Consider the following 23,971-nt stretch of genomic DNA (forward strand, 5'->3'; position numbering starts at 1 on the left):
CCCCCCAACCCCCGCGCTGCCAAGAACAGCATCCCTCCTGCACCCCAATCTCTGTCTCCTGCCCTCCGTACACCTGGCTGAGAGCACGGCTTCCCCGCAGCCCCCCTCGAGCAGGGACAGCTCTCCTCACTCAGGGCCCAGACGGATGGAAGCATCCTCCTCCCTCCCACCTCCGCCTCCAAATCCTCCCACCTCCGCCTCCAAAGCCCCCACCTCCGAAGCCCACGCCTCCTCCTTGTGGGCACCTGCCAGTGCCCCCCACCCCTGTCCCTGTCCCCTCTGCCTTGGTCTCCCTGGGTCTCCCGCCACGATGGCCACGACTTCAGAATTCTCCACCTCCTTCCTCCCTGATAACACGATTCTCCAACCTCTTCTCAGCCACCCACATGCCCGTGACCACTGAGACCTTCTGTCCCCAATGGACCGAGTCACCCTCAAGATGCTGACTTCAAGCATCTCCTCCACTGATCCCCGCCCCCAATCCTTCCAGCTCGTTCACTGCTGACAGCAGCTCCCCACCTTCACCAAGGCCCCACCTCCAGCACGGTCCCTGTCCCAGCCATAGTGCCTCCTGTCCTGCAGGCCCACAGACCACGCCTGGGGAAGAACACACACCGGCCACAGCCCCACCCTGGTCGGGGTGCCCTGGCCGCTCACTCCTCTGGGCCTGCACCAACTCCCCGAATCGTGCTGAAGACGATAGCAGAGCCAGGCCGGCTGGTTTCGGCACGTGCTCACACACCTCGGCCCAGCCCTGCTCGAGGGGTCCCCAGCCTCCACCATGGCAGCCTCAACCCTGCCCACATCCCAGTCCTCCCGCCGGTGCTCCGGGGCCCAGGAGGTCCCCTCCTCCTCCTCCACCGACTGCCTCTCCCTTTCTATGGGTTTATCTACACGTGCACGTACACAAACACACACACACGAGTATCTCCTACCCTGAAGACACCAGGGAACTAGACCGCCCTGCCGTCGCAGGCCGCCACAGCAGGGGCTGCTTCTCCGAAGCCCAGTGGGCCATCCCACTCGACCTCACTGCCCTTCCTCCGGGCGTTAATCGAGCCCCATCCTGACACACCTTCTTCTTCTCCGGGTCCGCCCACCACACACACCCCTGGTTCCCTGCCGCCGCCCATGTGCTGCCCAGCCCCTGGGCGCTGGCTGCCAAGCTCCTTCCTCCTCTTCTCCCTCAGGGACCTCATCCCCGGCCACGTGCTGGTGACTCCAGTTCCTCCCCAGGCCGAGCTCCGTCCTGGGCTCCGGACAGCACGCCCAGTACCACACGGGGCAGCTTCAGTCATGGGGCTGGGGGCATCCCCCCACGGCATCCCAGCCCCCCCCCACGTCCCCCATCTCATCTGATGGCGCCACCACCCACACCAAAACTCACTCCTTTCCTCCCCAACATCTCGCACGTTCACTTCTCTACAATGCCCGCCACTGCCAGCCCAGCCAACACCTCCATCCGGACCACCAACGCTCAATTAGCCTCCTGCCGCCCCCCAGCCGCCACTCCACGGGACACTTTTGTAAAACGTGCACCAGATCCCTCGCCTGCCTAAACCCCTTCCCCAGCTCCCCATCCAGCGGATATGACCCAGTCGGCTCACCGGGGCTCTGAGGCCCAGCGTCCCCTGACCTGCGGTCCTGCCCAACCTCCCCTTCACAAGGCCCCTGACGTTCCGGCCAGAGGTCAGCAAGCTCTCTCCTGCCCACGGAGCCTGGGCGCGGGCACCCAGACCCCTGCAGGACCGGCTCCTCCTCATTCTCAAGCCTCAATTCCAACCTTTCGGGGACACTCTCTGCCTCGCACTATCTACACAGGACTTCTCCAGCCTGCCCCGCAGTTATCATATTATTCTGTTTTCTTTCCTGTCTTCCCCAGTAAAGCGTAACCCCACGGCGGCAAAGACCCTATCTGTTCACACTGCAACTCCACCACCTGGCACGTAATAGGTACTCAACACTCAACCCATGGGCACTGAATAAATGAGAAAAGAAAAGAAAGGATCAATTATTTCAAGTACCAAGGTGGTGGGAAAGGTTCCTCAGGCCAGGTGTCACACTACTGGTGTTGTATAATCACCCTTCCTGAAGTCACTTCAACCAGATTTCATTTCCGTGCTACAGCCCTCTGCATAACAAAAGAATGTTGACTTATTTTTAACATTTACAGGATACTACTTTCTAAAAAAAAGACATGATGGTTTATTTTTTCTCCCTAGCCTCCCCACTTCTGAACTTGTCAACCATGGTTTTGTCAACCATAGAACTGAAAAGCAACCTCCCTTAGATACGCGGTAATGATGACAATTCTACCACTAAGATGCACTGAGCAATCCCCACAGGCCAGGCTCTAAGCACGCTTCACATATCAGCACAGATCTGTGGGAATGTACTATTATCTCCCCATTTTGCAGATGAGTAAACTGAGGCACAGAGTAGATTCATGGTTCATTAGAGAGACCGGAACCTGGCTTCAGAGTTCTCACCAAAGAGAACAGCACCAAGTCACTAAAAACAAAGATGTAAAAGGACATGAGACGAAAGAAAGCACAGTCAGAAGAAATATTCTTACTAGAAGATTTGACTAAAAAAGTTATTCTAACTGAACACAAATAGGATATTGAATTTCCTGATAACTATGGCAAAATGGGCTAAAATCAGTTTATACTGACCCTGTTTTGATACAATAATCTCAAGAGTTTATTTTTTAAAGCACATACTAGACAACACTTAACTTTCCTAAAATCAAATATCAGAATCAATTTCTGCTAAATTTGAGTCATAAACCTTAAATCAAGAATCAAAAGTGAGGACTTCCCTGGTGGCACAGTGCTTAAGAATCTGCCTGCCAATGCAGGGGACACAGGTTCGAGCCCTGGCCCGGGAAGATTCCCACAGGCCGCGGAGCAACGAAGCCCGTGCACCACAACTGCTGAGCCTGCGCTCTAGAGCCCGTGAGCCACAATTACTGAATCCCGTGTGCCTAGGGCCTGTGCTCTGCAACAAGAGAAGCCCGCGCACCGCAACGAACAGTAGCCCCCGCTTGCCAAAACTAGAGAAAGCCCACGCGCAGCAACAAAGACCCAACACAGACAAAAGTTTAAAAATAAATAAATTTTTTAAAACAACGATTTTGGCTATGAACTCATGTTTCTGTTGTGGATGGCAAAAAATAACAACAAAGCCTTCTACATAAATTTTAAAATACACAGATTTCATAGAGAGCAAACACGCCCTTACCTGATGAGATCCTCTCTATCCTGGAAGATTTGGGTTTTCCGACTGACGGTATACCTGGGAAACTCCATGCGGCCAAGGTTGACCAGCAGTACCGTAGAAAGCTGGCCCTGCCCGCCACAGGCCGCCTCCTCCTCTTCCACCTCGTGGGTCAGTGAAAACAGCAGCAGGACCCGGGAGAACACAGCCCGGGGGTCTCTACACACTCTCAGAGACTGTCCCGCCCAGTCTTTAGCTCTGAAAAATACATGATATGGAAATAACTCTCTGGCTTTTAAGCATTTGGATGTCAGATTTCACAAATTATTTCAAGCTAAACAGCATGCATTTTTCTAAGCCTGAAGCAAATCTCCCACCTCCAACTGTGTGACTTAAAGCATTTCTTAACCTCTCTGGGGCTCAGAGCCCCACCTAGGAACACGGTGAGGATTAGTTGAAATTGTATCTGCAAATGATTTCACGCACTGGTTGCCTCAATAAAAGAGCAGGATAGGGTTTACGCTGGTCCTGAACATGTGAAATACCAGGAAAACTCATGAAAGTGTTATCTATTTGACACTAGCAATTCTCAAATCTTGACTCCAGTGACACTTGAGATGAAATAATAGGTATTTATGTAGAACGTCGCTACCAAAGGCTCTTGGTAAGGCGGCATGTTAAGCCCAGGGCCCTCCGGCTCCAACAACTGCAACACCACACACGGCAGGGTTTCGCTACTGACATCCGGGCCGGGTAACTCTTTCCTGGGGGTGGGATGCCCAGGCTGTGAACTAGAGGATGCTCAGCTGCGTCCCTGGCCTCCGTTCACTAAATGCCCGTAGCACCCACTACCCACCTTAGTCAGGACCATGAAAACGACTCCAGACGATGCCGGGTGTCCCCTGGAGGGCACAGTCGCCCCCAGCTGAGAGCCACTGGTCTAGTGGAGGACCTCACACTTTCCTACCAGCCCAAAAGCCATTAAGTCAAAAGCAGAGTGGCATCCCTGGGGCGTGCAGAGATCAGTGCCACCACCACAGCCGAGAGGACACAGGGGTGGGATTCCCATCACACCACCATTTACTTGAGGACCATTCACCGACAGAGACTGCCAGAAAACACCCTCCTCCTCCATCTCCATGTAGAGTCCCAAGGAGGTCCAGCGGACCGACATTCCAAACTCCTATAAGAATAGTAGTTAAAACTGCATTTTTCTTGAATAATAAAATATTAGAATTTGCCAAGGGCCTAGTGCCTCTAATCTCTTGCCTCCTGATTTTTCTTGGTCCTAGAAATCAGTGTGGTATCTTAAGAATTAGGAATAATAAACCAAGAAAGAATCCAGTCTTTATAATAATGGTTCACCGCCTTCTCAACCTAACTGCAATTGAAAAAAACAATTACAATCTGAAAATACGTACCACCCATCATAAGAGTTAATGTGTGCTATCAGGACTTTCCTGGTGGCGCAGTGGTTAAGAATCCACCCGCCAATGCAGGGGACATGGGTTCAAGCCCTGGTCCGGGAAGATCCCACATGCCATGGAGCAGCTAAGCCCGTGCGCCACAACTACTGAACCTGCGCTCTAGAGCCCACGAGCCACAACTACTGACTCCTCATGCCACAACTACTGAAGCCTGTGCACCTAGAGCCCGCACACCGCAACAAAGAGCAGGCCCCGCTCTCAGCAACTAGAGAAAGCCCATGCGCAGCAACGAAGACCCAATGCAGCTTAAAAATAAATAAAAATAAATAAATTAAATACGTGCTATCAACATTTCAAATGTTTTTACTATAACAATAGCCACAAAACCTTTTCAAAATCACTGCACCAATGCCAGGCTGATTCTTGCGCCAAGTGCAGACTGAAGGCTGTTTGGCCAATTTGAGAAACGCATTCACCAGCTGCTGCTTCTGCCCATTGGGATTCACCAAGTGGAAGGTCTTTGCCAGGGCTTTCAGTTCCGGAGCAGAAAGGAGCTCGAGCACCTCAGACAGTTCTTGCAACTCAGATTCTGAAATATTAAAAAAAAAAAAAAAAAATTTAAAGTAGTTTTGAATAAGCTTACTGTTTTCTAGATTTATTTACTTTAAGAAGAAAATTCACATGCAAATAAAATGAAATGCTACTGTAGAAATTTTAGTTTGCCAAACTGATTGTTAAAAATTACGGAAAACAGATATTTCACAAAGGCTATAAAACAACAGAACTTCTCAAAGAAAATCTGAATAAAATAAAGACCCACATGGATAGCCACTGGTACATCGCTCACAACAGAACCTACGGCTGGGCCTCTCCAGAGCAGGTCAGAGTCAACTGTTCATCAGCTGTCCTCTCTCCACACAGGCCTGGGGCTGAGAAGACTTTCATGGGGTCACTTGCTCGGCACACATGTGTACATCACACTATTAGGGGACCCAGACAGCAAGCCTGACCCCCGGGATGCAGCTGAATCAGAGCTGGCTGGTCTCTGGCTTCACTGCATCCACAGCTTAGGGCAGGGCCATCTTCCTCCAGGCAGCAAGTCCTCACTGGGTGTACACTGCCTGCCAGGTAGCACCTGCCCATGGCATACAGTGAACAAGCTGCATCTGTGCCCACAGGGAGCTTACCTCCTAGCATAATAAATGTCAGGGGTGACAACTGCTACAAAGAAACACAAAGCTGGCAGCAACATGGACGGACCTAGAGATGATCATATTAAGCGAAGTAAGTCAGAAAGAGAAAGACGATTACCATATATCACTTATATGTGGAATCTAAAATATGACACAAATGAACATATCTATGAAACAGAAACAGAATCACAGACATAGGGAACAGACTTGTGGTTGCCAAGGGGGAGGGGGGTGGGAGGGATGGATTGGGAGTTTGGGATTAGCAGATGCACACTATTATATATAGGATGGATGAAAAACAAGGTCCTACTGCATAGCACGGGGAACTATATTCCATATCCTGTGATAAACCATAAGGAGAAGAATATAAAAAGAATACATATATGTATAACAAGCACTTTGCTGTACAGCAGAAATTAACACAACACTGTAAATCAACTATACTTCAATAAAATTTTTTTAAATAAATAAATAAAAGGAGGAAGAATGAACTAGGAAAAAAGAAGAAAGAAAAGCAAAGCTGGGCAAGGCAAAATGGACTGGCGGGAGGTGGCCGTATTTGACACTAGGTGGTCACGCAAGTCCCTGATGAGGTGACACGGAGCAGAGCTGGATGACATGAGGGGGTGAGCCGAGTGGGAGCAGGCACAGGCTCTGAAAGAGGGGTGCACTCAGCCAGAGCACCCAGGGAGCAGAGTGAGGGGACGGCCAGGGCTACACCCCACTGGGCTGTGCAGACCACGGTGGGACCTGGGCAGGACTGAGGGCAGCGTTAGGCCACTGGGGTTCTGCTTTTGTTGCTTAACTGTCATTTAAAGGTAAGTCAAGGCTCAGGGCTTCCCTGGTGGCACAGTGGTTAAGAATCCACCTGCCAATGCAGGGAACACGGGTTCGAGCCCTGGTCCGGGAAGATCCCACATGCCGTAGAGCAACTAAGCCCACGAGCCACAACTACTGAGTCTGCGCTCCAGAGCCCGCGAGCCAACGAAGAGTAGCTCCCGCTCGCCACAACTAGAGAAAGCCCGCATGCAGCAATGAAGACCCAACGCAGCCATAAATAAATAAATAAATAAATTTATTAAAAAATAAATAAAGGTAAGTCAAGGCTCACCTGGCTTGCCTGTTACAGCTGTAGATTTCTGGAACCTGCACCTAATCTTCCAGGTCAGGTGAGGACACAAGCTCTCCAGTGCCCCTGATGGCCTGATGTGAGGGAACCCGGGGTCCCGCTGCCTGATCCCTTACAAGCCCTCACATCCACGGAGCCTCCAGGCCTCTCCCCCAAGGCTCCCCACTCCCCCCAGCCAGGCCCACCACGTCACCCTAACTGCACTTACTTACTGCTCTGCACTACAAACTCTGCCGCACAGAAACCGTCTGGCTTTGGCTTGATTCCCCTATTTCAGTCTAAACGGTGAACAACTTGAACCCAGGACTCACATCTTTCATCCTCCTTATACCCACGTTTCCAGTACAATATTGTACTCAACACATGTAGGGACCTAGTGAAAGCTACTGATGAGACCACCAAGGTTACCTCATATTCACATGGGCTTAAATCAGTGAAACAATTCCTGAGACAATCAACCTACAAATTATAAGAGCTGCCTGTGTATACATGGGGGGCAAATTAAGGTTTTAGAGGCAATACTAGCTTCAAACAAACCAGCTTTGTTCCATCATAAAGATGAGAAAACTGGGTAAGATGAGTCAAGCTCTTGCTGGAAGGAGAGCCAGGAGGGATGAGTTTCCCCTGTGGACCCAGACACCCATCTATCCCTAGGTGACTTTACGGGACTAAGCCTGGGACCATCAGAACACAGCAGCAGGCCATCTTTTGTTATCCTAGGAGTCTTAACTCAGGCTGAGGATGGCTTTAACAACACATGAATAATTTGTTGTCCTAAGAAGATTCAAAACTCAATTTAAAAAGACATACACAATTACTATTTACCAGGCACCAATCAGGAGACGACACCAAACTAACATCAGCCTCATTTTGCAGAAACTGGATTCCCTACGTCGGATTTTCAATTTGGTTCCCCTGGACAAACCGTACCCGTCTGCAGGAAGCCTGCATGCGTCAACTCTCTAACCACCGGGGTTAAGTCAGCGGAAATCTCTTCATATTCCAGTTTGTTCATCTTAATCCAGCCGAATTTACGTTGAAAAAGTCTGACATATAACTTCTGACCGCTAGCTGCAACAAAGTTAAGAAAAATAGTGAAAAACCTTCTATTTCTTCTCGAAAACATATACTATAATTTACTTTTGTAAACTGAGGTGAGTAAAACAGGCTGTTAGAAATACACAGAGGCTGACTCAACGGATCTTCCAAGAAAATCATTTTCTTCCTTAGGAAGACGTAACTTATTTCAAACACAGAGTCCCGTGGCGATGTCTCCTTGGCCTGTATGCCTGTCACTGCAGGACAGGAGAAGCATGAGGATGCAAAGCCAGCCCTGCCCCCCCAGTTGTGCAAGTCTTTGGAACTGAGACTCCCTTTTCTCTTCTATTATAAAAAGGAAGAGGGGGTGGGCAGTAACACCATCTTCCCAAAGTTGGTGAAAAGATTAAACACGATGAGGTATTCAATAATTAGTGTATAAACCATAAAAAAAGTTCCGAAGTTGGTAATGATTATTGGCCATTTAAAAACCTAAGACCCGGGTTCCCCACTTTCTAGCCAACATTTCTACTCCCTCAAAAGAAACCCCCCAGGGTTCCCGTTATTTTGTTCTCTCCTTTTGGTTTAATATGCATTATTCTATTTTTGGCTGAAAATCATCTGAAAAGAATTTTCCAAAAATAAGTCTAGCTTTGGTGGGGTGGCCATCTCTAAGGCAGTGATCTCCACCAAGCTATTTAATTAATCTGGTCTCAAGTTTTCCTATTACCCAAATTATCTTTAAATTTCTAACTCTAAAATGGTATGGGGACTTCCCTGGCGGTCCAGTGGTTAAGACTCCACACTTCCATTGCAGGGGATGTGGATTCGATCCCTGGTCGGGGAACTAAGATCCTGTATGCTGCATGGCGCAGCTGAAAATTTTTAAAAATAAAATAAAATGGGGCTTCCCTGGTGGCGCAGTGGTTGAGAATCCGCCTGCCGATGCAGGGGACATGGGTTCGTGCCCCGGTCCGGGAAGATCCCACATGCCGCGGAGTGGCTGGGCCCGTGAGCCATGGCCGCTAAGCCTGCGCATCCGGAGCCTGTGCTCCCCAACGGGAGAGACCACAACAGTGAGAGGCCCACGTACCACAAAAAAATAAATAAATAAAATAAAATGGTATGACTGTATTTGTTACATCTTCAACATTTATTTCCCTTTTTTCTTTAAAGAGGCAAAATCGACTTGCAGTAGTTATTTTTACAACAGAGACACTGTAGATGATTCTCTGTGGAGAGCAAGCCACAAGAATCTGCAGAACTTACACTAAGAAACTGCTCCTACTTCTCAATCATACTGAAGCCAGGGGCCACCAGCTATTCAAACAATTGCTCACATGAATGCAAGCAGCACCCAACCAAAGATCTGTGACCACCCCGGATACGACAGTCAGTGGGGGTCATTCACACCCACAACGGGGGAGGCCAGTGCAAGTAGAGATGGAAGCTGTGTGGATACTTCATAAACTGTTCAAAGGGCTTCCCTGGTGGCACAGTGGTTAAGAATCCACCTGCTAATGCAGGGGACATGGGTTCGAGCCCTGGTCCAGGAGGATCCCACATGCCGCGGAGCAACTAAGCCCGTGCGCCACAACTGCTGAGCCCGCAAGCCACAACTGCTGAAGCCCACGCGCCTGGAGCCTGTGCTCTTCAACAAGAGAAGCCACTGCAATGAAAAGCCCGCGCACCGCAATGAACAGTAATCCCCGCTCGCTGCAACTAGAGAAAGCCCACGCGAAGCAACGAAGACCCAATGCAACCAAAAATAAATTTATAAAAAAGAAAAAAAAATTTTTTTTATTATGTTAAAAAAAAAGAACTGTGCAGAGAAGTATCACCCACGTGTTAAAAAGTAACACAAGCAGAGCCATAGTTTCCTTGTGTGAATGTAAAACCGAAGCCTTTCTCTTAACCATTATTGGTAACACTCAGGATTTCTTTTTTTTACTCTACTGGGACTCAGGCCTGCTACTATTGCTAGAGGTCAGCGTGGCCCCCAAGTAAGGTTTTCCTACTCGGGAGGTACTCAGTTGCACAGAGCCATCAAGGCCCTTTGGATGAGCAGCCATCAAGGGCCGGGGTGGGGGGGGGGGCGCTCTTGCTCCAAACCTGCGCTATTGGCTCACAGCCACCGCCGGCTGCCACGGAACTGAGGCATATTTTTAAACGTACTAATTTACAAAATTTAAAAAGAAAAAAAAGACCAAAAAAGTTTTTAATGTACCAATTTAGCTTGAAAGTTTCCACTTCCTGCACACCCTGACTTTAAAAGGTAGAGTCCAGGCAACTAAAATATTGTTGGAGGAAAAGAATATGCCTGAGTATACCTTGGTTTGTTTTTTTCCCTGTATTTTATTTTCACTTTGGAGGAAGTGGCCTGCAAAAACAACAAAACCACCTAACAGTCAGCTTGATTACGTGCCCGAAATGAAAAGTACACTTTCCTAAATCACACTGTGTTTTTTTTTTCTAATCTGGGAAAGGTTGTTTTACAACCATCAAATATACAAAAACAGGACAAACAGCTGCTTCCAATACAACCAAAGTACAGCTTGTAAGGATGATACTGCAGAAGCAGACATCACCAGGCCCAAAAATCTTGTCTCTTTTACAGGCATATCTTTCTCTAGATGAACTCTCATTGGCTGGGGGGTCCCATGAGTACTCCCAGGGGACTCCCAAAACCACACTGACTGCTTGTGGTCATGAGATTTCTGCCTATCACATCTCAGACCAAATCAGGGCAGCAAAGGGGAAACAAAGCCTCGAAAGCAAACACGTTCAAGATACCTGATAATTGATGAAATTTAGTTATAATGCCCTTCTCGTGCTCATCAAAGAGCATCCTGTCTTCTTCATTCTCAAACACGGCTTTCAGCACCACAAGGAAACTCCGAAGGTAGTAAGGATGGTCTGGCGGTGCTGGACTTGTTACACGGGAAACATCACAGCTTGACCCCTGCTCCAAAGGAGTTCGGTCAGTGCTTTCATTCTTTAAGCCACTGTCACCTTCTGGAGGAAGTGCTTGGCTGTCACTCCATATAGAAGCATCGTGTGTAGAATTATGAGATTTTGCCTCCCAATGTGATGACTGGGTTGGAGCTTGTGAAACAAAAGTCATTTTTACCTCTTCACAACCACCTCCTTCACAGTTTTCAACACCTTTATCATCTGTTCCTTTGATACTCTCCTGCTTTGCAAGATGGTCCTCTGAAGCAGACTTTAATTTATGTCCAAGAGTTAAATCTGGTGAAAGTAACACGGGAGCATTATCTGAGAAGGTGGGGGTGAGAGTTGACCTCCCACATTCCTGTGCAGCCGTTAGGCCTTCACCTTCCATTATTGTAGAGCCTCCCACAATATGTTCGGGAGTGCTTGGTTCCTCCAGAGAATTACAGGCAAACATGTTTTCCTTTTGAGAACTATTCTCCAAAAGCTGATCCTGGCCTTCCATCTCTGAACACTGATCCACCAGGCTCCTAACCCCTGTGGACGAGAAACTCTGTGGACTCTGATTGGCGAATCCCTCATTCTTATCTATTGATCTTTTAGCCTTTATGTATCTTCTGGACAATTTAGATGACAGGCTTCCCAGAGGGATGACTTTCACATTATGATGTCTCAGCCCATCTTGATTTCTGCACACTGCGTCACCATTACTCTTAAAATAGGGGCTGGTCTGCTGTTTTATGCCCATTTTTGCTGAATCGCTTTGGCCAGGGGTTAAATTGATCTTTGATGGTGACGACTTCTCTGGCGTTACATCTTCTAAGGCAATATTGGTCAAATCTACTGTGGACACATTTGAACTTAAGTCAGCATGCCCAGGGTCAGCTGGAGTGATGTCACCGTTGTTAGCACACATTTCATCAAGGTGACGGTTTAGGTCATATCTTGGCACCATTTTACTACAAATGGGGCAGGCAAGTTTAACAGGTGGTACATTGTTAAAAAACGCAATAATAGAGTTAGATTCATTTTTTTTAGTTTTGCTGCTTGATAAACTTCGAGGTCTTTTTTTTGAGGATTTCCCTACAGACATCATGAGTATTAGAAAAACTGGGTGTTTCAAGTAGTAAAACACAAGAAATCAGCAGGGAAAGATAGCAATGATTTACTTTTACTCCCCTGAATTGAAATGATAAAAAGTAGGATTCTATTGGACTTCATGTTATTCATTTAGTCAGTTTCTTCTCCCTACAAAATAAAACGCATGTGGATTAATAGCATTTTATGAATTCCACAACAGAGGGGGTAAGCTCTAAAACGTGCAATGGCAGAATCCCATGGGATGAGAAAAACCCTGCGCTTGGAACATAAGACCAAGGCCTACTCTCAGCTGTCCACGCGACCTCAAGTGTGTCCCTTAGCCGAGAAATGACATGGGGATAAGTTCTAAGACTTCTCTTTAAGATCGAAAATCAGCCGTTTTAAAAAGGGAACATCTGACTATGCCAGGTCCTTTTTTAAAAGCACCGCATCATTAACTTTTTCCAGGAGAGAGAATGCCTATCCCGCCCTCACAGGCCTGCACAAAGAATCGCCCAAAGTCTCGGGCATCTGTCCATGCTTGGACGCCCCCCCGCCCCCGCCGTCCCCCCGCAGCTCTGGCCGCCGAACCTAAGGCTCGGACTCAGCCACGCCCGCCCTCCCCGCGGGGCCGCGACCGCACACCTGGGATGAGCACCTGGGATGTGCACCTGGGGCTCCGCCGCCGGCTCGGCTGACCTCCTCCCGCCCCCTCCCTCCCTTCCTCCCCCCCTTTCCCCCCTTTCTGTCCCCGCCCCCACCCCCTCCCGGCCTCACCGCCCCGAGCCGCCAGCTCTCCCCACCTCCCGCCCAGCGCCCGCGACCCCGGCCCGGCCGCCCCATGCGTCCTACCTGCTCCGCGCGCCAGGCATTCCCAGCCGATCCCCGCGGCTCGACCGCCACAGGCTCAGTCAGAGGAGGCTCGAGCGATCGATCGCCCCTCCCTCCCACTTTAAAGGCATCCCGGGTCCAGGGAGGCTTACCCGGTGGAGGTCAACCGAGACTCTGCCCCTCCTACCCTCCGCACCTGGGGGAGGCGGGCCGCCGGGAACGTGGGCAGGTTGCTGGTCGGGGTGCATTTGGAGTCCGAGGAAACCGGCCTCCTGGGAGGAGACACAGGCGCGGACTCGACTTAGCCGGAAAGCGCGTGCTGGGGTTCCCGGAGGAGATGCCGTTCGCCGCCTGAAGCAATAAATTTAAACATAAATGTTTCCTTTGCAATAGATGCCCATAACCTCAAGAGCAAAGAAATAGATCAAGAACAAGGACCTACTGTGTAGCAGAGGGAACTATATTCAATATTATCTTGAAATAACCTATAATGGGAAAGAATCTGAAAAAGTATATATACTTTTATACATACTTATATATATATACATATAAAATCACTTTGCTGTACACCTGAAACATTGTAAATCAACTATACTTCAATTAAAAAATAATAAAAGAATGATAAAATGTAGTCAGGTATTTAGGGAGTGGTGAGTTTGGATATTTCTTACATTAAAATGTAGTTTTCTTTGTGTTAATATAGTTTAATATAGCCAGGTTACATAATTTAAAATAAGGGCCATGGGGCTTCCCTGGTGGCGCAGTGGTTGAGAGTCCGCCTGCCGATGCAGGGGACGCGGGTTAGTGCCCCGGTCCGGGAAGATCCCACATGCCGCGGAGCGGCTGGGCCCGTGAGTCATGGCCGCTGAGCCTGCGCGTCCGGAGCCTGTGCTCCACAACGGGAGAGGCTAGAGCAGTGAGGGGCCCGCGTACCGCAAAAATAAATAAATAAAATAAGGGCTATGTTTAACAACGGCAAAATTACTGAAAGTTTATCAGTCAGCGCTTGAGTGCTGATGTCAGCTGGTTCCAGCACCCCCTGATGGTGACCCGGATGGAAGCTTCCTAAGCGCGGAGCGCCTGTCTGTGGTCCTTTACCACCGCCTGCAGCAGCGGCCAGCACTGTGTGATTACTCCATAAATATGTGTCAAATGAATGCATGAATAAATGAGCAAACCAAAGAGAAAATGGACGTGAACAGGGAATTCATCGACAAATATGTATTGAGTGCCTCCCTCGTGCCAGGTAATGTCCTTGGCTCTGAAAATATGGCCGTGAACAGAATGAGGACTGGGGGGGAAATCCTGCCTTCATGGAGAATTCATTCTGATGGAGGAAGATAGAGAAAAAACAAAATATACGTAAATTATGTAGAGAGTTTAAAAGGCGAGTATTGATTAAATAAAATTCCTATTTTATGGCAAGATGAGAAAAATTTAAACATAAATGTTTCCTTTGCCCATTTGGGCCTCTGCATTAGTATTGTGTCTCCTGCATCTGCATTAATCAGACCTCCTTAGGAGATAACATTCCTTTTTAATCTCATCAAGGGTCACAACTCCTTAGGAGAAAACCTTCCTTCTTAATCTTGTAAGGGGCCACAATGACCCATGACCACTACTCACTTGGTATAGATCTAGACTGTGTACACTGTCAGTAATACGTCATTTAAGGTACAGCCCTGTGTCTCAAAAACTTACATAACTGTGCCTTAACCTCTAACAGGCAGAACAGTTCTCGGAGCTTTCTGAGAGGCTATTCCCGGGTTATAATCCTCAATTTGGCTCAGATAAAATTTTCTATTTCTTTTTTAGATCGACTGATTAATGTTTTCATCGACGGTGCTTTGAAGAGAAATCAAGCAGAAACATCGTGGTGGGGGGCGGGAGGGGCATTACAGTTTGAAAGAGCGGTAAGGAAAGGCCTCACTGAGAAAGTACTATCTGAGCAGACTTGAAGGAGGGAAGGCAGTGGATGTTCCAGAGAGGAGAGTTGTAGTCAGAAGAAACAACCTCAGGGAGTGTAACAGAGAGGGTGCCCCAAGGTAGAAGCTCGCCTAGCAAGTCTAAGGACACCCAGAAGGCCAGGAAGACTGGAGCAGAAGTGAAGGAAGAGAGATAGCAGAGGACAGGTCTTGTAGGGCAATGGTAGTGAACTTTTTTCTGTAAAAGGCCAGGTAGTCAATATTTTAGGCTCTGCCAGCCATAGGGTCTCTGGTCAAAGTCTGCAGTGTGCAGTGTGAAAGCAGCCATAAACAGTACATAACAAAAGAGTGTGGCTGTGTGCCAATAAAACTTTATTTACAAATAGAGTCAGCTGACCAGATTTGGTCTCTGGCTGTAGTTTGCTGACACCTGATATAAGGCCTTGTACATCATTATATGGATTTTAGCATCTGCTTTGAGTGTGTTCAGCAACATATGGTTGGGGTAGGGGAGGCAGGGAAAACAAAAGGCGAATGGAGTAATCCAAGGACGGTGGTGCCTGGGGTTAGCTGATAAAAAGTAGTTAGGAATATTACCCAGCCATGAAGAAGAATGAATTGATGACATTTGCAGCAACATGGGTGGACCTAGAGATGATCATACTAAGTGAAGTAAGCCAGACAGAGAAAGACAAATATCGCAGGATATCACTTGTATGTGGAATCTAAAAAAAAAATTATATAAATGAACTTATATACAAAACAGAACAGACTCACAGACACAGAAAACAAACTTATGGTTACCAAAGGGGAAAGAGGGAGAGGGATAAATTAGGAGTTTGGGATTAGCAGATACACACTACAAGATAGATATATATACAAAATAGATAACCAACAAGGACCTACTGTATAGCACAGGTAACGATATTCAATATTTTGTAATAATCTATAAGGGAAAAGAATCTGAAAAAAATATATATATGTATAACTGAATCACTTTGCTGTTCACCTGAAACTAACACAACATTGTATATCAACTATACTTCAATAAAAAATTTAAAAAAATGAAGTAGTCAGATTCTGGATACATTTAGAAGGTATAAGCAACAGAATTTGCTCATGGTAGAGAATGTAAGGTATGAGAAAATTCAAGGACTGCTCTTAGGTCTTTGGCCTATCACCTGGGAGGATGAAGGGAAAAGGTTTAGAGTTCAGTTTTAGATGTGTGTCTTTGTCCATTCAGGCTGCTACGACAAAATACCACAGATTGAGTGGCTTATAAACAATGGAATTTTATGTGCCACAGTTCTGGAGGCTAGAAGTCTGAGACAGGCTATCAGCATGGTTGGGTAAAGGCCCTCTTCTGGATCCCAGACTTCTCACCATGTCCTGACATGGTGTAGTGGAAGGAGCTAGGGAGCTCTGGGGGGGGGGAGGTCTAAGGACACTAATCCCATTCATGAGGGCCCCAGACTCATGGCCTAAGCAGCTCCCAAAGGCTCCACCTCCTCACACAATCCCGATGGGCAGTAGGATTTCAACATATAAACCTGGGGAAGGGGAGAACACAAACATTCAGACCACAGCCACGTGTAAGTTTGAAATGCCAGTTAGACATTCTTGTGGCTAAAAGATACTTAAATTTATTAACTAAATCAGGCCAGGAAATATAAATTGGGGAGTCATCAGGGTCTATATGGTATTAATATACGGCACAAAGGAATGACTGTGGATAGAGAACTGAAAGGTCAGAAGGCTGGACACTCTGATAAGAACAGGAGGGAAGGTGAGGATGAGGCAGCAAAGGAGTCTGAGCTGCAACCAGAAAACAGGTGTGTGGTATGTGCTGAGGATCAGGGGGTGTCGGATGCAGCTAGAAGGAAAGTGAGGTGAGGTCTGCAAGCAGCCATAGATCCAGCAATGTGGATGGCACTGTTACCTGACAGAAGCCAAAGCTGTGGAATGGTGATTGCAGAGGATTCTAGAAAGAGTGGGGAGACAGGAATTGGAGACAATGTGGGGACCCATTCAGTACCCTGGAGTTTGTGTGAAGATTATTTTTGTTTGTTTGTTTTTTGGTTTTTGCGGTACGCAGGCCTCTCACTGCCGTGGCCACTCCCGTTGCGGAGCACAGGCTCCGGACGCGCAGGCTCAGCGGCCATGGCTCACGGGCCCAGCTGCTCCGCGTTATGTGGGATCTTCCCGGACCGGGGCACGAACCCGTGTCCCCTGCATCGGCAGGCGGACTCTCAACCACTGCGCCACCAGGGAAGCCCATCACAGACTTTCTTATCTCCCATTTGCTCTTCTAGAAACACATTTGCTCTTCTAGAAACCCATTTGCTTTTCCCTAACAGCCATTTCTACCCCCTTTCTTTTCCCTGCTAAATTAGGTGTATAAATCTCTAACTTTAACCACTTACCTAGCTGCTTCTTTTATAAACTACAATATGTATATGAATAATTTCTTCTGTTAATCTGTCTTTTGTCAGTTTAATTCACAGGCCCCTAGGGACTCAACCTAAGAGGGTAGAGGAAAAGTTTTTCCTCTCCAACAGCAGAAAGTATAGATGACTCTTTCAAGCGGTTTAGCAGTGAAGGAGAACAGACAGGTAGGGCAGAACTAAAGGGGGAAGTGGGGTTAAGAGTATTGTTATTTAACAAATTGTTGGAGAGGGTGTGGAGAGAAGGGAACCCTCCTACACTGTTGGTGGGAATGTAAGTTGGTGTAACCATTATGGAAAACAGTGTGGAGGTTCCTTAAAAAACTAGAGTTACGGGAATTCCTTGGTGGTCCAGTGGTTAGGACTCCACATTTCCACTGCAGGGGGCCCGGGTTTGATCCCTGGTCTGGGAACTAAGATCCTGCATGCCCTGCAGCATGGTCAAAAATCCCATAAGCTGCATGGGGCAGCCAAAAAAAATCAAAAAACAAACCCCCCAAAACAAAGAACAAACTAAATATTGGAACTTCCCTAGTGGCACAGTGGTTAAGAATCTGCCTGCCAATGCAGGCGACATGGGTTCAAGCCCTGGTCCAGGAAGATCTCACATGCCACAGAGCAACTAAGCCTGTGCGCCACAACTACTGAGCCTGAGCTCTAGAGCCTGCGAGCCACAACTACTGAGCTCACATGCCACAGCTACTGAAGCCCACACGCCTAGAGCCCATGCTCTGCAACAAGAGAAGCCACTGCAATGAGAAGCCCATGCACCACAATGAAGAGTAGCCCCCGCTCGACGCAACTAAAGAAAGCCCGTGCGCAGCAACGAGGACCCAACGCAGCCAAAAATAAATAAATAAATAAATTTATAAAAAATGAAAAACTAGAATTACCATATGATCCAGCAATCCCACTCCTAGGTGTATATCCAGAGAAAACCATAATTTGAAAAGATACATGCACCCCAACGTTCACAACAGGCAAGATATGGAAACAACCTAAGAATCCATTGATGGATGAATGGATAAAGAAGATGTGGTACGTATATACAATGGAATACTACTCAGCCATAAAAAAGAATGAAATAATGCCATTTGCAGCAACATGGATGGGTCTAGAGATTATCATACTAAGTGAAGTTAAGTCAGAAAGACAAATACTGTATGATATCACTTATATGTAGAATCTAAAATGTGACACAAATGAACTTATCTAAGAAACAGAAACAGACCCACAGATATAGAGAACAGACTTGTGGTTGCCTAGTGGGAGATGGGTGGGGGAGGGAAGGACTGGGGATGTGCGATTAGCAGATACAAACTACTATATATAGGATGGATAAATAACAAGGTCCTACTCTATAGCACAGGGAACTATAGTCAATATCCTGTGATAAACCATAATAGAAAAGCATATAAAAAAAGAATGTCTATATGTGTATAACTGGGTCACTTTGCTGTACAGCAGAGATTGGCACAGCACTGGAAATCAACTATACTTCAATAAAAAAATAAAATAGAATAGAATAAAAGAAAAGAAAAGAGAATACCAAAGACAGGAGTGGAGGGGTGTAGGGAGGCAGAGAGAGAGAGTGTGGTCTGGAAGGGGCAATGAGCAGCAAGGGCATCTAATCCATCCACCTCCAGGCCAAATGAAGATTGGGGGAAAAACAAAACAGAAAACTGCCACCATTTGAAAAAGCTGCTGAAGAAGCCATGTCCTCAGGGGGAAAAAAAAGGGAGTATTACCAGAGAAAGAGATCATTTTATAAAGTTAAAAGGGTCAGTCATGAGGAAGACATAAAAATCATAAATCGTTGTTTCTAATAACAGGGTTTCAAAATACAGGAAGCAAAAACTGACACATCAAAGGAATAGACAAATGCACAATCATAGAGATTTTAATATCTTTCTCTAATTGGTAGAATTAGACCCCCTTTTCCCCCCAAAAGTAAGGATATAGAATAACTGAACAGAACTATCAAAGCTCTGGACTCATTGAAATACAGAGCTCTATGTGTACCTGTAGAGCACATATTTTTTCCTTTTCCCAGGGGTATAAGTTTAATAATTCTGAAACTGCTTCTTATATCATCTAGAAGCAAATGAATAAATATACTGAAGACAATGGGAGTAAGATTTCTTACTGTTGGAAAAGGTGTTACAAGTACGGAAAGAATGAAACTAGAATATAATGTGCTGTGGTACTGGATTAGAATTGGAGGTATTGATATGAACCCATGCATGAAATACATCACACACACACACACACACACACACACACAGTTTCCCGGCTCTGTCTTTTTTTTTTTTTTTTTTTTTGGCATTACACGGGCCTCTCACTGTTGTGGCCTCTCCCATTGCCGAGCACAGGCTCCGGACGCGCAGGCTCAGCGGCCATGGCTCACGGGCCCAGCCGCTCCGCGGCACGTGGGATCCTCCTGGACTGGGGCACGAACCCGTGTCCCCTGCATCGGCAGGCGGACTCTCAACCACTGCGCCACCAGGGAAGCCCCCGGCTCTGTCTTTTAATTGGACCTAGTAGCAACAGTAGCAGTGAGCATACCTAGCACCTAGACCTTTTGTTTCAAAATACCATTCTCCACTAAGAGGAGCCAGGGTTCCTTGGAAAAATGGCCAAATCCAGGAAAAGTACAGGATAAAGCCTGGGATGTTTTGTAGCACCACAAAGGAAGGAAGTGCTCAAAGAATGATGGGGACCTATCATGACCCAGGAATCACCTTGAAGGGCCTTCCACTGTAAAGTCAGGGACAATTGGAACATCAAAAGTGATAAGAAAGGATTATAAACATTAAATAATATAGAAACTTGAGTCTATACTGATATAAATAAATGAGAAGGGAAAGCTCTTCCTTGCAGTAGAATGTCAATAGATACAAAAGAAATGATGGGAGTTAGAAAATCATCAGTGGACACTCAAATTTGTGAGTGAAAGTTTGGTGAGGAGCAGGGTATTTACAGTATCTCCACTATAAATTACTAATTATTAAAAAGAAAAGATAACTTTATAGTGGGAAAGCCTGACATCACTTTAACAAACTAATCATTTTCCTCACCAGCTTCACTGGGACAAATGGATATCAAACCTCTGTTGATGAGGTACTACAGACACATCACTGCTATGGTTTTCTTGCCAAAAATGCTAACCTGAATCTAATCATCAGAAAACAGACAAATCCAATTTTGAGGGACATTCTATAAAATAACTGGCCTGTATACTTGAAAAATGTTACAGTTAAGAAAGACAAATGCTCAGAAACTGTTCCAGATTACTAGAAGCTAGAGATGTAACAGCTAAATACGAGTGACCTTGGAATGACCCTGCACTGGGGAGCAGCACTATAAAGGATGTTATTGGGACAACTGACAAATTTGAATATGGACGGTGGATTGGATAACTGCACTGTGTCAATGTTAAATTTCCTGATTTTGGTGATTATACTGTGGTTATATATAAATGATTATTCTTATTCTTAGGAAATACATAATGATGTATTTAGAGGTAAAGGTCCATGATGTCTTCAACTTACTCTCAAACTGTTCAGAAAAAGAAAGAATAATAAAGCCAATGGGGCTAAATTTATTGGAATTTTCCTGGAACTTTAAAATATCAAAATTAAAAGCTAATTAAGGGACTTCCCTGGTGGCACAGTGGTTAAGAATCTGCTTGACAATGCAGGGGACATGGGTTTGAGCCCAGGTCCAGGAAGATCCCACATGCTGCAGAGCAGCTAAGCCTGTGCGCCACAACTACTGAGCCTGTGCTCTAGAGCCCGCAAGCCACAACTACTGAGCCTGCAAGCCGTAACTACTGAAGCCCGCACTCCTAGAGCCCGTGCTTCACAACAAGAGAAGCTACGGCAATGAGAAGCCCACACACCGCAACGAAGAGTAGCCCCTGCTTGCCGCAGCTAGAGAAAGCCCGCACACAGCAACAAAGACCCAACGCAGCCAAAAAAATTAATTAAAAAAAGCTAATTAAAAACGATACAGAAAATAAACACATAACAAAATGCTCAATCCCATTAGTAGAGAAACATAAATTAAAACCACACAGATTCATCGTATTATACCTACCAGAATAGCAAAAAAAAATTTTAATTCCCCCCAAGTGCTGACAAAGATATGATTAAGTGCAAATTTGTATGACTTTGAGAAACAATGCCACGTTATCTTTTGGACTTCCTAGCCAGCAATTCTAAAGTACCTTAGAGGCTAGAGCCTACACTAGCACTGTGATGTTCAAATGGGATTATTCATAATAGTGTAAAACTGGAAACAAATGTCTTGAAGAGAATGGTTAAATAAAACTGTAGTATGTTCATACAATACTATGCAGCAGTGAAAATGAACGAATAGGATTATGGATAAATTTGAGGGATGTCAACAAAGAAAAAGCAACCTATCGATATAATATTCTATTTTCATAAAATTCACATATTAGGAAAATTAAACAATGCATTGACTATGGATATGTGACTATATGGTAAAATACAACAAATGCAAAGGAATGATAAATGTGAAATTCAGAACTGCGGTAATTCTTTACCTCTTTACACAGATGAGTGAAGCAGACAGTGCATTGTTTTGTTTTTAGGTAAAAGGTGATTTCACAGATGTTCTATTGTGCTTCTAATTTATACAGAAAATGAAATGTATGTAAATATTCTACCAGAATACACACTTCATAAAGTTAGGAACTGTTATCTGTTTCGTTCAGTTATAACCCTGGTACCTACAATAGTGTCTGGCACAAATCAAATATTTAGAATGAATATAATCTTTATATCAAATGTGATATTAAAGCAGCAAATGGATTGATATATCTCACCCAGATGTGGGGGGAAAATGTGGAGATAAGTGACTTTACTCTGCAAGTATCAAACTTGGACAGATAAAAATGAATCATCGCTCCAGGATCAACATCTGATCCTGACAGATTATCATAAACAAATAATCATTACGAGTTTGGGATTAAAATATACACACTACTATATATAAAACAGATAACTAACAAGGACCTACTCTATAGCACAGGGAACTATACTCAGTATTTTGTAATAACCTATAATGGAAGAGAGTGTAAAAAAAGAATATATATATATATATATATATACACACATATACGTAACTGAATCACTTTGCTGTACATCTGAAACCAACACAACACTGTAAATGAACTATATTCCAAGAAGTTAAAAAAATAATAATCAAGGGAAAGAGAACTAAGCTAGCTATGAGTGGGAACTGGAAAACTGTTTTTTGTTTTGTTTAAATATTTATTTATTTATATGGCTGCATCAGGTCTTAGTTGTGGCACGCGGGATCTTCGGCTGCAGCATGTGGGATCTAGTTCCCTGACTGGGATCAAACCCGGGTCCCCTGTAGGGAGCGCGGAGTCTTAGCCACTGGACCACCAGGGAAGTCCCCAAACTGTTTTTAGGAAGAAAATAGCAACTCCTAGGGTCACTCCAATCACCACTAAAAATCCTGACACTTTCACTAAGGCTAGAGGGAGACCAGGTGGTTACTCCAACTGTTTTGTTTAGAAGACAAAGGCACAGTAGGGGAGAGAACTGTGTCCTGAATAAGACCTGAAACAAATGACAGTTCAGTACTGACTGGGGTACCCTGAGGGGCCAGCTTCTTTGTCAGCAGGACCGCAGATCACAAACCTCCAGGCTCCTGACGACTGTGACTGTCCCTTCGCTATTGCTTCAGCTTCAGCTTTGTTCTCATCCTCTACCCACATAAGGCTTAAGACATTTCTACCAAGAGCATAATGTGAGGGCTTCCCTGGTGGTGCAGTGGTTGAGAACCCGCCTGCCAGTGCAGGGGACACGGGTTCGATCCCTGGTCCGGGAAGATCCCACATGCCGTGGAGCAACTAAGCCCTTGCGCCACAACTACTGAGCCTGCACTCTAGAGCTCATGAGCCACAACTACTGAGCCCATGAGCCACAACTGCTGAGCCCACGTGCCACAACTACTGAAGCCTGCGCGCCTAGAGCCCGTGCTCCACAACAAGAGAAGCCACAATGAGAAGCCTGTGCACCGCAACAAAGAGTAGCCCCCGCTCGCCACAACCAGAGAAAAAGCCTGTGCACAGCAACAAAGACCCAACGCCGCCAGAAACAATAAATAAATAAAATAAAATAATAAAATAAATTTTTTAAAAAAGCATAATGTGAGACCTGTCAGACAAAAGGTGGTCTTCCCTGGGTGGGAGGTTGAGACAGGGAGCACCCGGTGGTCGTGGAAGGCTCCAAGGACCACCAGTCTGTCCTCCCAGCAAGCTCACCTCCTCTCACGGCCGAATCACCCCCATCCTCCTGCATCTGATGGGGACAAGACTCCCCGGCCTCCGCGAGCCTCTGCTCACATGACATGAGATCACTTCCTAAGGGGAAGAATGTAAGGCACACGCATGGAAATCCCACTGTTCTGTGAAAGGATGACAGGGCAGTGGGAGAAGAAAATCAAGGCCTCTTGAAGACACGTGAGGACCTCTGCTGTGGACAGCTGGCTGTGATGGGGTTTCCAGCATGCAGGCCCGCCCCCTCACCAGCTGGGCCTGGGGTGGGCACACCGTGGGGAGGGTCTGGGAAGAGAGGTCCCGCCACATACCCAGATGAAGGTTTGCTCTTCTCAAACATCTCCATCCATGCAAAGAAAAGTTCTCAAAAATTTTATTACAAAAAAGAATGACAGA

The 23,971-nt window shown here is 46.2% G+C and overlaps 1 protein-coding gene across 2 annotated transcripts in view; it reads right to left on the reverse strand.

The window, feature by feature from the left end:
* The window catches only part of FAN1 (FANCD2 and FANCI associated nuclease 1), a 28,463-nt gene extending 15,536 nt beyond the window's left edge, over positions 1-12,927 (reverse strand). Inside the window, exons 1-5 of one of the 2 annotated variants that reach the window (XM_082647434.1) lie at positions 12,891-12,927; positions 10,800-12,206; positions 7,899-8,039; positions 5,034-5,235; positions 3,244-3,477 (exon numbers count right to left, since the gene is read on the reverse strand). In XM_082647434.1, coding sequence (XP_082503560.1) covers positions 3,244-3,477; positions 5,034-5,235; positions 7,899-8,039; positions 10,800-12,054 — 1,832 coding nt within the window. In that variant the 5' untranslated portion in view covers positions 12,055-12,206; positions 12,891-12,927. Of the gene's footprint in view, positions 1-3,243; positions 3,478-5,033; positions 5,236-7,898; positions 8,040-10,799; positions 12,207-12,683; positions 12,759-12,890 lie in introns of those variants that run through there. The other variant, XM_082647435.1, reaches the window with a different exon arrangement.
* Positions 12,928-23,971: the final 11,044 nt, after the last annotated feature.

The sequence above is a fragment of the Grampus griseus genome, assembly GCF_964374135.1.
Source record: "Grampus griseus genome assembly, chromosome: 2".
In the NCBI taxonomy this organism is placed as follows: Eukaryota; Metazoa; Chordata; class Mammalia; order Artiodactyla; family Delphinidae; genus Grampus; species Grampus griseus.